The sequence below is a fragment of the Lampris incognitus genome, chromosome 18 (assembly GCF_029633865.1).
Source record: "Lampris incognitus isolate fLamInc1 chromosome 18, fLamInc1.hap2, whole genome shotgun sequence".
Taxonomy (NCBI): domain Eukaryota; kingdom Metazoa; phylum Chordata; class Actinopteri; order Lampriformes; family Lampridae; genus Lampris; species Lampris incognitus.
The window spans coordinates 42,402,339-42,419,838 of NC_079228.1; the positions used below are offsets into that span (position 1 = coordinate 42,402,339).

The window sequence follows — 17,500 nt, forward strand, 5'->3', positions numbered from 1 at the left end:
TGCTGACCGCCAGATTAGTATGGCATAAAGACATTTGACCAATAGAGGTGTCCAGTGTCACTGTGACCCAGATGCTGAAAGTAGTGAAAAAACATCATGTTCTTCAAACAGAGGCTTTACAGGTGGAGAACTTGGGTATCATTTCAGAGCTCAGATTCATTCAGCCTGAGCACTGGTGATGTCACAGCAGGAAATGGAACAAAAAACAGCATGTTTGCTGAATAGATAATTAGATATATGTATATCCTACTCCAGGAAATTAATTGTAGGATAAGAAAAACATTTAGCAGGAAGATTTTCCTATGAGCACCATGAATGCATGAACAACATGACATCGGAAATTGGAAATTTCCAACTGAAGAATCTGAGTTCTGAGTTGTCTTGAATACAGCATCACACACGCCAGAATCCGTTGTTCTCATGATCTCGCACCATCCAGTTCTTTACAGTTTTAATCTGGCAAATTGCAAAAATACTCTTAAAGAGGCGCTGCAGGGTTTGCAGTATCACGGGAAACCAGAGCATATGGTATACGTATCCTATCGTTATTTTGTCGATATTTTAGCGTTAGAGGCAATAAAGCTAGCTAGTAAGCTTTTAGCCGTCCGCCCAGTATGATCAAACATCCGGCTACACCCATATTTGTTGTAGGGAATTAAATAATTTCTGTTGCATTGATTTCTTAAAAATAAATACATACATACATACATACATACATACATAAGGGTAAGCGCGGTGGCCCAGTAGTTAGCACTGTTGCCTCACAGCAAGGAGGTCTTGGGTTTGAACCCCAGGCTGCACCAGGTCCTTTCTGTGTGGAGTTTGCATGTTCTCTGCGTGTCTGCGTGGGTCTTCTCCACCATCAAAAAGACATGCATGTTGAGGTTAATACTCCTGCCTGTGCCCTGACCAAGGTAATAGGAAGAAGAATTGGAGTTGGTCCCCAGGTGCTGCAACTGCCCACTGCTCCTGTACAATAGGATGGTTACATGCAGAAGACAAATTTCATTGTAACCAAAAAAGTGCACAATGTCAAAAATAAAGTGGCTTTCCATGACCACCGGCTTTCTGTGGCCACCAGCTTTCTGTGACCACCAACTTTCTGTGACAGTGCTTGTCAAAACCAGTTTCCAAAATGAATAAATTTGAAAAACAGCAGTCTAGTGCTGTAGTGTGGATGGTTAAAACAGAGCTTTTCAAAAATCCTGACATATGATTGTCATGTGATGGGCGTTAAGATGCCGCCTCAAGGTGGATGATTTTGCCCAGTACCAGACATCAGTGTTTTCCTGTTGTTTGAGGGTTTGGATGTGGGGCAGCAAACTCTTCAGAAATGATGGGAAAACGCTAGTGTGGATGAAAAACTTTCTACCTGTTTCTGAAACACTGTATTCATAGCAAATATCCTCTCTGGATTAGCATGAATTTAGTCTTACTGCTGATGCAAAATGACCACAAGAACTAGTGCTCATCACATCGAAAGTGCTTAAATGGATTTAATGGATATTGGTTACTTTTCTCTAATGAAATATTGTGTCATTTTTCTTTTTTTTTTTAGATTTTCTTTAAGATTGAGAAGGGATGGAGCTCAGTCTTTTAAGGTTGCAAATTATAAAGTTAAACTGAGTTGAAAGAAATGTACACCCTATCAAAATGCAAGGCCGAAGAAACGCCTTCCGAAATGCTGTACTCGACTGATAAAAGCAAATCTGATGTGTTTGATGCAAAAACTGTACGAGTTTGGTTTTGGCCAAACAACCATGTTTGGGTACATACAGTAAAAAAAATGCTAAAGATAATAATAATATAATAATAAACATTCTATTCAAAGGCACCTGTCATGACACTCAAGGTCACCTTACATCAAATACTGTAAAACAAAGCAGTAAAAAACATTAGTGTAATCAACAACAAAACACACAATAAGCAATAAAGCATACATGAGCAGGAGTTAAAAACAAGAAGAATTTGATGCTGTTAATTTTGATAAAGTGAGTATGCTAGTTTAAAAAGGTGTTTTGAGCAGTTTTGAATTCTGTAGTGGAGTCCAGTAAGCGGATGTGACAGGGAATGGAGTTCCAGAGTTTGGGTGCAGCATAGGAGAAAGCCCTGGTACCCATTGTGCTTAGGTTGATGGCTGGTAGTGCCAATAGACCTGCTGGTGAAGACTGCAGGGAGCGAGATGGAGTTTACGTTTGAAGGAGATCTGTGAGATAAGCAGAGGATAGATTATGAAGCGCTTTGAATGTTAATAGTACAATTTTAAACTTAATCCGCGGTGACAGAAGCCAGTGTAATTGAATCAGCAGGGGAGAGACATGGTCAGGAGGTAAATAAGAAACAGGAATGGCCCCAACACTGAACCCTGTAGCACTCCATGAGGAACTATCAAACTTTCTGACCGGTAATTCTGAATTTGTACAAAATGTATCCTGTCTGCAAGGTGGGGAGCAAACCACTGATACACAGTGCCCCCAACTCCAATGCTAGCCAGACGATCCATGCGGAGCTGATGGCATATAGTGTCAAAGGCTGCAAGGAGGTCAAGGAGGATGAGGATAGAGAGTAGACAGGAGTCAGCTGCATGAAGGAGGTCATTAGTGATCTCTTAACCAGGGCTGTTTCTGTGCTATGTTTGGGGCAAAAGCCAGATTGGAATTATTCAAAGAGATTATTGGAACTCCATTCGAAACTAGGATGTTGAAGTCACATCTAAGGAGCACTGAAAGGTTCCTTGTGTGTGTTTGCAGGAATAAAAGCAATGATCTCATTTTCATGTTTAGTCAAATCTAAAGTTTGGTTAAATTTTGTTTATTTCAGTTTAATTTACTTTAGTTTAGCTCTATTCCATTTAGTTCAGCTGTTTAATTTTTGTTGCAATGTGCTCTTTGCATCTCATTTTATATTAATATTTTGTGTATTTGTACAGTGGTAAAACACAAGATGTTAAGTGAATGAAAACCTGTCACAATACATTGAAACGAAAAGGAGAGAATGATGTCAACTAAGACCCACAGGAACTTGAAAAGCTCCCATAAAAGAAAAATCCGTCATAATCTCACCGATGACAAACATTGCCGTTGCTTTAAATTTCAAAAGGCAAACTTGGATTTCTTTTTCTTGTTCTTTGTTTTATGTAAGAGACTTGTCGGTGCTCTCACAAGTGTGGCGGTAACTCTGATTCTCCTCTCAGGTACAGAGGCAGAGGACGTTCTCGGGGAGTCGGACCGGGTTTCTCACTCCTCTCTACGCAGAACTCTGGACCAGCGCCGGGCTCTCGTCATGCAACTCTTCCAGGAACATGGTTTCTTTCCTTCAGGTAAACCGCCTGACAGCTCCTGCTTCTCCCATTTGGCTTTAGGGCAGTAACCTTTGCCCAGACTGGCCAGCATTTGAACTTGTTTGCAGATCAAGAAAGTGTGTGAGAGCTCCCTCTCCCTTTTCATTTTTGATGTTTATCTAGTATTAGTTTGTATATTATTAGGAATAAGTATCATTATTCACATTATTATCAGTAGTAGTTATAAGTTAATATATTAATGTCCACCAAGTATCACGTTTCCTGCCTGTGATGTTCAGTATTACGGGAATACACCTTTAAGGACACAGGGAGTTATGGGATAGTAAACAGAGCAGCCACGGGAGCGGGAAGGTAGACGAGAGTCAGTCGGATTATGTGCACGTTATGCATGGAGCGAAATAAACATGCCGAAGTCCCACGGCTAATTCAGAAACGGTGTTATCATCTGTGAGAGTGAAAAGTAGGTCATTACACTGGCGACGAGGACTTTGTGGATTGACGGAACCTGCACTGCGGAATTGAATTATGAACTCTAATCAGTAGTACCAAAAGGGTAGTAACGTTCAGCTAACTGCATTAGCTGAGCTAGCTAGCACGAATCAACAAGTTCATCCAAGTCATCCGCCATCTCATCATGGCAAAGTTTTTCGCGTCGAGCGACGCGTTCCCAGCGTTTGATATCCATGGAGGTGCCCCGGGGACGTTGGGACCTAGATGGGAGAAATGGGAGGCTCGTTTTGAAAATGTCTTGTTGGCCATGGACATCAAAGACAATACTAGGAAACGTGCCATGCTACTTCATTATGCGGGCAAACAGGTATATGACATTTTTGTGACGCTGCCTGATAAGGGAGACGCTAAAGACTTTGATAAAGCCGTTAAGGCACTTGAGACTTATTTTTCACCAAAGAGGAATGTGGATTTTTAGGTGTACAAGTTTAGGCAATCTACACAGTCTGAAAATGAAACCGTTGGGGAATACTATGTCCGCTTATGCACACTTGCAGTATCCTGTGAGTTCTCTGATGTTGACGCAGAAATAAGACGCCACATTGTGCAAACCTGCGTATCGCACAAGCTTAGGAGAAAAGCTCTCACTGATCCCACGGTGAATCTGACAAAACTCCTGGAACTGGCCAGGCTGGAAGAAGCGTCTGAACAACAAGCGCGTGAAATGGAGAAACGATCAGACACCGTTTCGGATGGTATTTTGGCTCTGCGCCACTGAGAGCGCAGGAATCAGCGGGCTAGGCAACCTGCTGATTCTGCCCGGCAGCCTGCGCATACGGCCCCAGGCGCGCACGGACGTGAGTGCTTCAACTGCGGTGGCTCATTCCCTCATCAAGGTGACTGCCCAGCACGTGGGCTTGCATGTCACACTTGTAGCAAACAAAATCATTTCTCAAAAATGTGCCGGTCGCGCCCAAGACAAAGTATGAACTATATACAATGTCAACAGTTAGATGACACCTCAAAATCAAATGCCCACTCACCGCGTCCCAATGAAGACAGCACAGACCACTCCCCCAGATATCTTTTTACACTGAAAGACCCAGCTATGACAGCGCCAAAACAGACCATTCAGATAAATGGGTCGCCTCTCGAAGTGCTGGTAGATACAGGAGCCTCAGTCAATGTAATGGACTATTGCACATTTCAATCACTCCCAGCCCGCCCAGTACTGCAGAACACATCAGTCCAGAGTTTTGCTTATGGCTCCCGCACGCCTCTGCCAATGCGCGGGCAATTCTGCTCACAACTCGGCTTCCGAGACAGAATTGTCAGAGAAACATCCTTCGTGGTCGACAAGCCAGTGATTCCTGTAGTAAGCTGCCAGACAGCAGTTGCCCTCGACCTAGTCCGCCTGGTCAACAATGTACGTGTGCCGCTCATGCTGCAAAAAAAAAAAATCCCCACCGTTTTTCAAGGCATTGGAAAGCTCAAGGATCACCAAGTGAAAATCCACATTGACACTACAGTGCAACCAGTGGCTCAACAACACAGGCGCATCCCCTTCCACATGAGACAGCTAGTGGAACAGGAGCTGGAGAAACTAGAGGTGCTAGACATCATCGGACGTGTTGAAGGCCCCACGCCATGGGTCTCTCCGGTGGTAGTAGCTCCAAAGCCCAAACAACCAGGAAAAATCAGACTGTGTGTTGACATGAGATGCCCAAACGAAGCCATCAAGCGTGAGAGGCACCTCACTCCCACAGTGGACGACATTCTAGCAGACCTCAATGGGGCAAAAGTGTTTTCCACACTTGATCTGACAGCTGGCTACCACCAGATTGAACTCCATCCTGACTCCCGCTACATAACAACCTTCACAACACATGTGGGCCTGAGGCGCTACAAACGACTCAACTTTGGGATATCTTCAGCGGCAGAGATTTTCCAAAACACCATTAGAGAGACACTATCTGACATCCCGGGTGTTCTGAACGTCAGTGATGACATGCTGGTGTATGGCACTAGCCAAGAAGAACATGACAAGAGCCTAGAGGCGGTCCTTACGCGTCTCAGTGAATGTAACCTCACACTCAATGCTGACAAATGTGACTTCAACAAGACCAAGGTGGAGTTTTTCGGATATGTATTCTCAGATCAAGGCATCTCAGTGGACCCCAAGAAGGTGGCTGCAGTCAAGGAGACCCCAGCCCCACGGAACCCAGGAGAGGTCAGAAGTTTCCTTGGCCTTGTCACATACTGTGGTCGTTTCATTCCGGGTCTAGCCACCCTGACACAGCCTCTCAGAGAGCTCACAAAGAAAGACCAGCTGTGGGACTGGTCCCCAACCCACCAGACAGCTTTTGACAAACTCGAAAATGCACTGAGCAGCAACACAGTCATGGACTATTTTGACCAATCGAAACACACAGAAGTTCTTGTGGACGCAAGCCCTGTAGGCCTAGGGGTTGTTCTTACCCAAACTGACTCTGATGGTACACTGCACACACTTGCCTATGCCAGCAAAACACTGTCACCTGTAGAACAGCGATACTCACAGACTGAGAGGGAGACTTTAGCTATAATCTGGGGCTGCCTTCACTTCCAGCTATATCTACTCGGATGCCCATTCACAGTGGTTACTGACCACAAGCCGCTGGTGCCCATGTTTAACAAGCCATCTTCCTCTCCCCCTCCCAGAATTGAACGCTGGCTACTAAAGCTACAGAACTTCAACTTCTCTGTGACCTACAAGGCAGGTGTTGGTAACCCAGCAGACTACTTCTCCAGACACCCAGTCCCCACACACGAGTCGAATAGCACACATGCCACCGAGCTGGCTGAAGCACACGTGCGTTTCATCATTGACCATGATGTTCCCGCGCTATGACACTGCAGGAGATCCACACTGCCACACAGTCTGACCCATGCCTCCAGTGGGTCACAGCTGCGGCCAGAACAGGACACACAAAGCCCAGGCACACTCTTCTGGAACAGACAGCAGACATGTCTCCAGCCCAAAAATCACTCCTCCGATGTTTTCATGCACAGAGGTCGGAGCTCATGGTGTCCACATCTGATCTCCTTCTCAGAGGTAACAAGCTGGTAATACCCTCATCCCTGCATAACCGAGTGATTGACATTGCTCACGAAGGCCACCAGGGGTTGGTAAAGACAAAGAAACTTTTGAGGGAAAAAGTGTGGTTCCCTGGTATAGACCAAAAGACAGAAGACTGCGTCAAAACCTGTCTTGCTTGCCAAGCAGTGACAAACACAACACAATCTCACGCACCACTCCAGATGACTCCCCTTCCAGCTGCACCCTGGACTGAGGTGAATGTGGATTTCTGCTCATTGCCAAATGGAGAGTACTTACTTGTAGTGATGGACGATTATTCAAGGTTCCCGGTGTTGGAGAAGGTGTCCACCACATCTGCAAAAGCTGTTATACCAAAGCTAGACAGCATGTTCTCATTATTTGGCATCCCAGAAGTTGTCAAGAGTGACAATGGTCCTCCTTTCAATTCTGAGGACTTCTCCAGGTTTGCTTCATACCTAGGCTTCCGCCACAGAAAGATAACCCCTTGTTGGCCCCAAGCAAATGGGGAGGTTGAGCGCTTTATGAAAACGTTGAAAAAAACGATCCAGATTGCCACATTTGAATGCAAAAACACTCAACAAGCACTGAATCGCTTCCTGAGAGCATACAGAACAACCCCACACAGCACCACTGGGAAACCACCTGCCACAGCCATCTTTAGCAGGCAGGTGCGCACAACACTACCCAATGTCCAAAACACAGTTCCAGACAAGCTCATGAGAGCCAGAGACACACAAGCAAAAGAGAAGATGAAAGGGCATCACGACAAATACTTCTGTCGCCCATCCCCTGCTCTGAAAGTGGGTGACCATGTGCTGGTGAAAAGACTGCGACCAGAGAACAAATTCCAGTCCTTTTTCCATCCGGAGCCGTTTCAAGTCACTGCAGCAAAAGGGACAAGGATCACTGCTCAACGGGGGCAGCAGGTGGTGACAAGAAATGCGTCACACTTCAAGCGAGTGTCCCCCACACTTGGTCAAACTGGTACACTGGGAGAGGACAACAGCGTGCGGAGTGAGACTGACCCAAATGACTTTGTTTACAATGATGAACCCAACCCAACGTCAGGCCCAGTGACCTCAGGCGCCCCTCGCTACCCAAAAAGGGTTGCCGTGAAGCGGCCAGAGTACCTTAATGATTTTGTGCCATAACATAACACCTTGGACTGTGTTGTAGTGGAGCATTAGTTTGCTTTTTGTACGCCGTTAATTCAACAAAAAAAAGAAAAAAGTTTATGTTGTGATACCTCTAGTGGGATTTGTTACAAGGAAACTTCAACCCCTGTCCTATAGCAGGAATGTAGTGTTTAAATTTCAACCCCTATCCTATAGCAGGAATGTAGTGTTTAAACTTCAACCCCTATCCTATAGCAGGAATGATCCTATAGCAGGAATGTAGTGTTTAAACTTCAACCCCTATCCTATAGCAGGAATGTAGTGTTTAAACTTCAACCCCTATCCTATAGCAGGAATGTAGTGTTTAAACTTCAACCCCTATCCTATAGCAGGAATGTAGTGTTTAAACGTCAACCCCTATCCTATAGCAGGAATGATCCTATAGCAGGAATGTAGTGTTTAAACTTCAACCCCTATCCTATAGCAGGAATGTAGTGTTTAAACTTCAACCCCTATCCTATAGCAGGAATGTAGTGTTTAAACTTCAACCCCTATCCTATAGCAGGAATGTAGTGTTTAAACTTCAACCCCTATCCTATAGCAGGAATGATCCTATAGCAGGAATGTAGTGTTTAAACTTCAACCCCTATCCTATAGCAGGAATGATCCTATAGCAGGAATGTAGTGTTTAAACTTCAACCCCTATCCTATAGCAGGAATGTAGTGTTTAAACTTCAACCCCTATCCTATAGCAGGAATGTAGTGTTTAAACTTCAACCCCTATCCTATAGCAGGAATGTAGTGTTTAAACTTCAACCCCTATCCTATAGCAGGAATGATCCTATAGCAGGAATGTAGTGTTTAAACTTCAACCCCTATCCTATAGCAGGAATGATCCTATAGCAGGAATGTAGTGTTTAAACTTCAACCCCTATCCTATAGCAGGAATGATCCTATAGCAGGAATGTAGTGTTTAAACGTCAACCCCTATCCTATAGCAGGAATGATCCTATAGCAGGAATGTAGTGTTTAAATTTCAACCCCTATCCTATAGCAGGAATGTAGTGTTTAAACTTCAACGCCTATCCTATAGCAGGAATGTAGTGTTTAAACTTCAACCCCTATCCTATAGCAGGAATGTAGTGTTTAAACGTCAACCCCTATCCTATAGCAGGAATGATCCTATAGCAGGAATGTAGTGTTTAAACTTCAACCCCTATCCTATAGCAGGAATGTAGTGTTTAAACTTCAACCCCTATCCTATAGCAGGAATGTAGTGTTTAAACTTCAACCCCTATCCTATAGCAGGAATGTAGTGTTTAAACGTCAACCCCTATCCTATAGCAGGAATGATCCTATAGCAGGAATGTAGTGTTTAAACTTCAACCCCTATCCTATAGCAGGAATGTAGTGTTTAAACTTCAACCCCTATCCTATAGCAGGAATGTAGTGTTTAAACTTCAACCCCTATCCTATAGCAGGAATGTAGTGTTTAAACGTCAACCCCTATCCTATAGCAGGAATGATCCTATAGCAGGAATGTAGTGTTTAAATTTCAACCCCTATCCTATAGCAGGAATGATCCTATAGCAGGAATGTAGTGTTTAAACTTCAACCCCTATCCTATAGCAGGAATGATCCTATAGCAGGAATGTAGTGTTTAAACGTCAACCCCTATCCTATAGCAGGAATGATCCTATAGCAGGAATGTAGTGTTTAAACTTCAACCCCTATCCTATAGCAGGAATGTAGTGTTTAAACTTCAACCCCTATCCTATAGCAGGAATGTAGTGTTTAAACTTCAACCCCTATCCTATAGCAGGAATGTAGTGTTTAAACTTCAACCCCTATCCTATAGCAGGAATTTAGTGTTTAAACGTCAACCCCTATCCTATAGCAGGAATGATCCTATAGCAGGAATGTAGTGTTTAAACGTCAACCCCTATCCTATAGCAGGAATGTAGTGTTTAAACTTCAACCCCTATCCTATAGCAGGAATGATCCTATAGCAGGAATGTAGTGTTTAAACTTCAACCCCTATCCTATAGCAGGAATGTAGTGTTTAAACGTCAACCCCTATCCTATAGCAGGAATGATCCTATAGCAGGAATGTAGTGTTTAAACTTCAACCCCTATCCTATAGCAGGAATGATCCTATAGCAGGAATGTAGTGTTTAAACTTCAACGCCTATCCTATAGCAGGAATGTAGTGTTTAAACGTCAACCCCTATCCTATAGCAGGAATGATCCTATAGCAGGAATGTAGTGTTTAAATTTCAACCCCTATCCTATAGCAGGAATGATCCTATAGCAGGAATGTAGTGTTTAAACTTCAACCCCTATCCTATAGCAGGAATGTAGTGTTTAAACTTCAACCCCTATCCTATAGCAGGAATGTAGTGTTTAAACTTCAACCCCTATCCTATAGCAGGAATGTAGTGTTTAAACTTCAACCCCTATCCTATAGCAGGAATGTAGTGTTTAAACTTCAACCCCTATCCTATAGCAGGAATGTAGTGTTTAAACTTCAACCCCTATCCTATAGCAGGAATGTAGTGTTTAAACGTCAACCCCTATCCTATAGCAGGAATGTAGTGTTTAAACTTCAACCCCTATCCTATAGCAGGAATGATCCTATAGCAGGAATGTAGTGTTTAAACTTCAACCCCTATCCTATAGCAGGAATGATCCTATAGCAGGAATGTAGTGTTTAAACTTCAACCCCTATCCTATAGCAGGAATGATCCTATAGCAGGAATGTAGTGTTTAAACGTCAACCCCTATCCTATAGCAGGAATGTAATGTTTACTTTCTTGGGAATGTTGGAGGGATGTGATGTTCAGTATTAGGGGAATACACCTTCGAGGACACCGGGAGTTATGGGATAGTAAACAGAGCAGCCACGGGAGCGGGAAGGTAGACGAGGGTCAGTCGGATTATGTGCACGTTATGCACGGAGCAGAATAAACATGCCGAAGTTCCACGGCTAATTCAGAACCGGTGTTATCACCTGTGAGAGTGAAAAGTAGGTCATTACACTGCCCCCCCCCCCCCCATTGTTCTTGTCTCTCTTCCCTTTCCTCAAACTCGTTGCTATTCAGGACATGTGATTCTTTGTAATATTAAATGTTGCACAGCACTTGGTATAACATCTTCCCTGACTTTCTCTCCCTCCACTTCCTCCTTCCTCTCATCCCTCCCCTCCCTCCCTCCAGCCCAGGCCACGGCTGCCTTCCAGGCGCATTACTCAGACACCTTCCCCACCAAAGTCTGCCTACAGCTGAAGATCCGTGAGGTCCGCCAGAAGATCATGCAGACAGCCACACCCGGGGCGCCCGAGACTGGGGGGTCAGCCGAGGTCAACCCCGCCCCCTCGCAAAGTTCCTCCTCCAATCAGCAGGCCCGGGAGGACGGAGGGGCGGAGCAGGCAGATAATAAAGGCCGGAGCGCTGATGAGCTGTGAAAGAGGTGGGATTCGGGGAGAATGGGAAAGCGTGAGAGTGGAAACAGAAAGGAAGGAAGAGCAGAAGAAGAAGAAAGAAGAGTGTGTTGCCCCACAGCGTGTTCTCGTGTGTGTTGAAGTGGAGCGACGGATGGTACCCGCTGAGCTGTTCCGCCAGCGCTGTTCGCCAACAGATCTGGGCTAGAATACCATCGGATGTGGCCTCAAACATTTGAATAACTCCAGTTGTGCTTGATTTTCTCTCGTCAAAAATGTTGAAAAAACACGCCTCAAAAGTGGAAGTGCAGTATGACCTGCCGGACGCCATCAGACACACGAGACACGTGAGACACGTGAGACACGTGAGACACGTGAGACACGTGAGACACGTGTTTCTGTCTGGCTTGGTTTTTGAAGTATTCAGAATGTATTCAGCCATGCGGTCGCCCAGGTCTGCCCTCAGCACACTTGTATAGTAGTTTCTACTTTGACACACAGACTCTGTGGCACACGTTCTCTAACTCTGGCACACACACACACACGCACACACAAACACGCACACACACACACAAACACACACACACACACACACACACACACACACACACACACACACACACACACACACACACACACACATAAATCCTGGTGCATTCATTATATGTAATATTGACCATGCACAAGCTCCTACTCTACAAACATATGTTGTATACACACACAAACACACACACACACACACACACACACAGACACACAAACAAACACACACACACACACAGACACACAAACAAACACACACACACACACACACACACACACACACACACACACCCTTACCGAATGGGACTGTTACTCTTGGTATGCAGTCTCCATGAGCTGCACCAAGAACCACGATACACAAAGGCACTTTGTCACTTGTTGTGCAGATGCAGTTTGCTGTTGCCGGCCGGCCAGCCAGCCAGCTAGCCTGCCGACCGGCTAGCCAGCCGGCCAGCCAGCCAGCTAGCCTGCCGACCGGCCGACCGGCCAGCCAGCCAGCCAGCCAGCCCTCAGATGCCATTGACTTGACCTCCTCCTCTCCCCCTGCCACCCCTCAGCACATTGGCTGGGGCATGAATACAACCCCAATGACCTCCACTGATATTCCAGAGCCCCTTGATGCTGCAAGAAAGACAGCACACACACACACACACACACACACACAGAGACACAGAGACACATGTACACTCACAGACGGATACTCAACACAGATATACAGACTTAAACACACACACACGCACACTGGCATACAATAAAAGATATTCAGACACACAAAACATACTGACACAGGCATACACATGCAATGCACACATGCATGCAAACACAACGTATGGACGCCCATACAGTGTACGCACATAAGCATTTAGTAACACACACACACACACACACACACACACACACACACACGTTAAGCCCTGGTGTGACCAAGCCGTTGGCCTGCACAATTTTTAGTGATTGTCGTACAAGAAAAAGAAGATGACGCGGAGCGCATGAAGCCCATTCGCTCCCCAGGAAGGAGAAGGGGGCGGGACTTGGGACTCGGTGCGACCAATCATTGCACCTTCAGTTGTTGCCGTTCTGCAGATTGAGTCCTCATTGGCTGGAGTTGATGATGTTTGTGCGTTTGTACGTTGGGGTCCCCTCCCTGTGCTGCGCGGACTGACGCTGCAGGTTATGTGAAGACGGTCGGTTGTGAGGCGTGGAGGAAACGGCGCTATGCTACACGTCGACCAGCACCCAGCAGAGCGCAGTGAAGGGGCAGAAGAAGAGGTAGATGGCGCTCAGTCCACCGACAGGAAGTCAGACGACAGCAGTGGACGAGAACAAGAACACGAACCTGCCGACAGAGAGCAGAAGTCGAATTTTTAAGCAGACTTGTCTGATTCAGCCGGTGAACACCGTGTCGCTTTCTCTTGTTATTGTTGCCGTGGAGATAAGCAGTTTTACCGTGGCCTGTTTGTATTTTCTTGTGGCTCTATGGTGTTTGTTCTCCAGCATAATACCCCTCACAGCAACAAAAGAAGAAGAAGAAGAAGAAGAAGAAAAGAGCACTTTTCAACAACAACAACAACAACAAAAAGGGGGGGGGGACAAGGACAATCTGTTGCCCCAACTTATAATCGTTCTACAGGCTGTTGAGTCACCCTGCCCCCCCCCCCCACTTCTCACCAGACACAGCAACATGAGGGAGGGGGCATGTTGTCATTTTGTAAAAAAAAAGAGTCCGATTCAGGTGTTTGCACAGTTTGTGCGGTTCCCCTCGGTGGGGGTGGGGGGCGCTCGCTAAATCAGGAAGTATCGTTTTTAGAGATTGTTTAATTCTGTAAAGAAAATGAATAACCGTGATCCGTAATGTTATCAGCTACCTTACCCCACCCCCCCATTCCTTCCCCCACCCCTCGTCCCAGCATCCCTGCCCCCTCCCCCTCCATCACCTGTAATTCCTCATCAAGTGTTGTTTAGAAAGTGCCCTTAAGCACTGGTCCGGGGTCAGGCGTCATGTAGCTCAGGATGGTTCTGGTTAGGGTTCGTTCAGGGAAAGCAGATCCTAGACCAGCCCTGGAGGGCAGTCTCTGGACCCCTCCCTTATTCCCTCTCTTCTTCGACACTTTATCCTTTCCCTTAAAATGGTGCAATAGGACATTTATTTTATTCTTTTTGGAAAAGGGTGGGCTGTTTTTTGTTGTGGGGGGGGGAGGGGAGGGGGGGCTGTGTGCCATAGATATTGAATCCAGTGCAGTCAGTCAAAGGACCGAGCTGTTGCGATGCTATCGGTAACTGTGGTCCAGGGAAAGTACGAGTGGAAGGAGCAGGCGGTCCTTGTTAGTCTAGAACAGGTAGACAGCATAGCTTACTAAAAGTCCATGACAACTTTTTCAAATAGCACTTTTTGACTTCACTTCCGTGGTGAAGAGTGGGGTTAGTTATTATAACGGGGATCTCTTATAATTTTATGTATACAGTTGGATGTGTGAAAAATATATATTTCCATATATGTGCATATAGGTCTGTGTGTGGGCGTGTGGGCATATTTGGGCACATTATATGGTGTATTGATACGACCAGCTCCTTGTTCTGACAGACACCATGCGTACCGACCGACATTACGGACATGCTGGTTTTCCCTCCACGTGTTCTGCAGAGGCTGTATTTTTATAGTCGCCATGACTATTTTGTCCGCCATCTTGACTGTTATCAAACTTTGTGGATTCAGGATATATGCATCCATGTGAAATGCACACAGGTAATGGAAGAGAGTCGATTTCACGTTCCTCCGGGGGTTCGGTATGTCATGTGTCCATCCACATGTTTGTGTGTGCAGTCACACGCACACACACACACACACACACACACACACACACACACACACACACACACACACACACGTATGCGTGTACACTGTATGATTGTGCTTCAAAATCAACTGTCCTTACTTTGGGGAAGGAATTTTAGAATGAGCGAAGTGTTATCTTATAAATGGGCATGTTGACCATGTGCAATATTTCTAAACAACAATGACAACAACAAAAAAAAACTAAATATTGAAAACATTAAATACCTAACACAATGTCATGGGTCCTTGAATTGATTTCAGATATGTGAGTGTCTCTCAAGAGCAACTTGGAATTGTTCTGACTGCCATGATACCACATGTGTATGTCATGTCTGTTCTGGTCATGACACCATGTGTATGTCATGTCTGTTCTGGTCATGACACCATGTGTATGTCATGTATGTTCTGACTGCCATGATACCACGTGTATGTCATGTATGTTCTGGTCATGACACCATGTGTATGTCATGTATGTTCTGGTCATGACACCACGTGTATGTCATGTCTGTTCTGGTCATGATACCATGTGTATGTCATGTATGTTCTGGTCATGATACCATGTGTATGTCATGTATGTTCTGACTGCCATGATACCACGTGTATGTCATGTATGTTCTGACTGCCATGATACCATGTGTATGTCATGTATGTTCTGGTCATGACACCATGTGTATGTCATGTCTGTTCTGGTCATGATACCATGTGTATGTCATGTATGTTCTGGTCATGATACCATGTGTATGTCATGTCTGTTCTGGTCATGACACCATGTGTATGTCATGTCTGTTCATGACACCATGTGTATGTCATGTATGTTCTGGTCATGACACCACGTGTATGTCATGTCTGTTCTGGTCATGATACCATGTGTATGTCATGTATGTTCTGGTCATGATACCATGTGTATGTCATGTATGTTCTGACTGCCATGATACCACGTGTATGTCATGTATGTTCTGACTGCCATGATACCAAGTGTATGTCATGTCTGTTCTGGTCATGACACCATGTGTATGTCATGTCTGTTCTGACTGCCATGATACCATGTGTATGTCATGTATGTTCTGACTGCCATGATACCATGTGTATGTCATGTATGTTCTGGTCATGACACCATGTGTATGTCATGTATGTTCTGGTCATGACACCATGTGTATGTCATGTCTGTTCTGGTCATGACACCATGTGTATGTCATGTCTGTTCTGGTCATGACACCATGTGTATGTCATGTCTGTTCTGGTCATGACACCATGTGTATGTCATGTCTGTTCTGACTGCCATGATACCACGTGTATGTCATGTATGTTCTGACTGCCATGATACCAAGTGTATGTCATGTCTGTTCTGGTCATGACACCATGTGTATGTCATGTCTGTTCTGACTGCCATGATACCATGTGTATGTCATGTATGTTCTGACTGCCATGACACCATGTGTATGTCATGTATGTTCTGGTCATGATACCACGTGTATGTCATGTATGTTCTGGTCATGACACCACGTGTATGTCATGTATGTTCTGGTCATGACACCATGTATACTATGTGTTTGTTTGTTCTGGTCATCATACATGATTCATCTACAGTATCAAACTTGGAATCATTGAAAACAGGCTTCCTGGCAGTGTGTCGTCGTTCCACCAGCGGGCACTGGAGTAAACATCAGGGACCTACGGTCAGTCATGTTACCGGCTGGAAAGAGTACCAACTCGGACATGCATGGCAGCTTTACTTTGTTGCAGCCTGGGACCGTAGTCTTTTTACTTCCGGCTGATTTATGTTACATTTCCCACACTTGCCAGAATTTGGCTGTGGACTAATGGAGAGGAGGATACTGAAGAGCAGCCGACTTGACCCACAGGCCCAGTCCCCTGACTGCCTCGAACGCAGTGTGTGCTCGCCTAGTCTGTGTGTGTGTGTGTGTGTGTGTGTGTGTGTGTGTGTGTGTGTGTGTGTGTGTGTGTGTGTCTGAGGGAATCAGCAGCACTGGCTGGACTAGACCCGCCTCTCAGGTCTCAGATTGGGCTCGTACGGGCTCAGAGGGGGGTCGACAACTTCGTCCCGTTGCAGTACGAGCTGCCTGGCTAGCCAAGCCAAGTGAGGATGTAAACCACATACGCCGTTTAGTCAACCAAACGCATCCCCTACGTGCCAGAATGGCATACTTGCAAAAAGATATGGACTCTTCTCTTTAGTACGTACTTCACACCTCACCGTCTGCCAACGCGCTAACTAACGATGTCGCCATCGGTCGGAGTGGGCTGGCTGGCGGGCTGCGTGGCTGGCTGCGTGGCTGGCTGGGTGGCTGGCTGCGTGGCTGGCGGGCTGCGTGGCTGGCTGGCGGGCTGCGTGGCTGGCGGGCTGCGTGGCTGGCGGGCTGCGTGGCTGGCGGGCTGCGTGGCTGGCGGGCTGCGTGGCTGGCTGGCGGGCTGCGTGGCTGGCTGGCTGCGTGGCTGGCGGGCTGCGTGGCGGGCGGGCTGCGTGGCTGGCTGACTGCGTGGCTGGCTGGCGGCCTGCGTGGCTGGCTGGCTGCGTGGCTGGCTGGCTGCGTGGCTGGCTGGCTGGCGGGCTGCGTGGCTGGCGGCCTGCGTGGCTGGCTGGCGGGCTGCGTGGCTGGCGGGCTGCCTGGCTGGCTGCCTGGCTGGCGGGCTGCGTGGCTGGCTCGCTGGCGGGCTGCGTGGCTGGCTGGCTGGCTGCGTGGCTGGCTGGCTGGCTGCG

The 17,500-nt window shown here is 46.3% G+C and overlaps 1 protein-coding gene across 1 annotated transcript in view; it reads left to right on the forward strand.

Annotated features, from left to right (window-relative positions):
- cica (capicua transcriptional repressor a) overlaps positions 1–11,429 on the forward strand; it is a 118,210-nt gene extending 106,781 nt beyond the window's left edge. Inside the window, exons 21-22 of the mRNA XM_056298081.1 lie at positions 3,194–3,319; positions 11,182–11,429. Of these exons, the coding sequence (XP_056154056.1) occupies positions 3,194–3,319; positions 11,182–11,429 (374 nt within the window). The remainder of the gene's footprint in view (positions 1–3,193; positions 3,320–11,181) is intronic.
- The last annotated feature ends 6,071 nt before the right edge of the window (positions 11,430–17,500 follow it).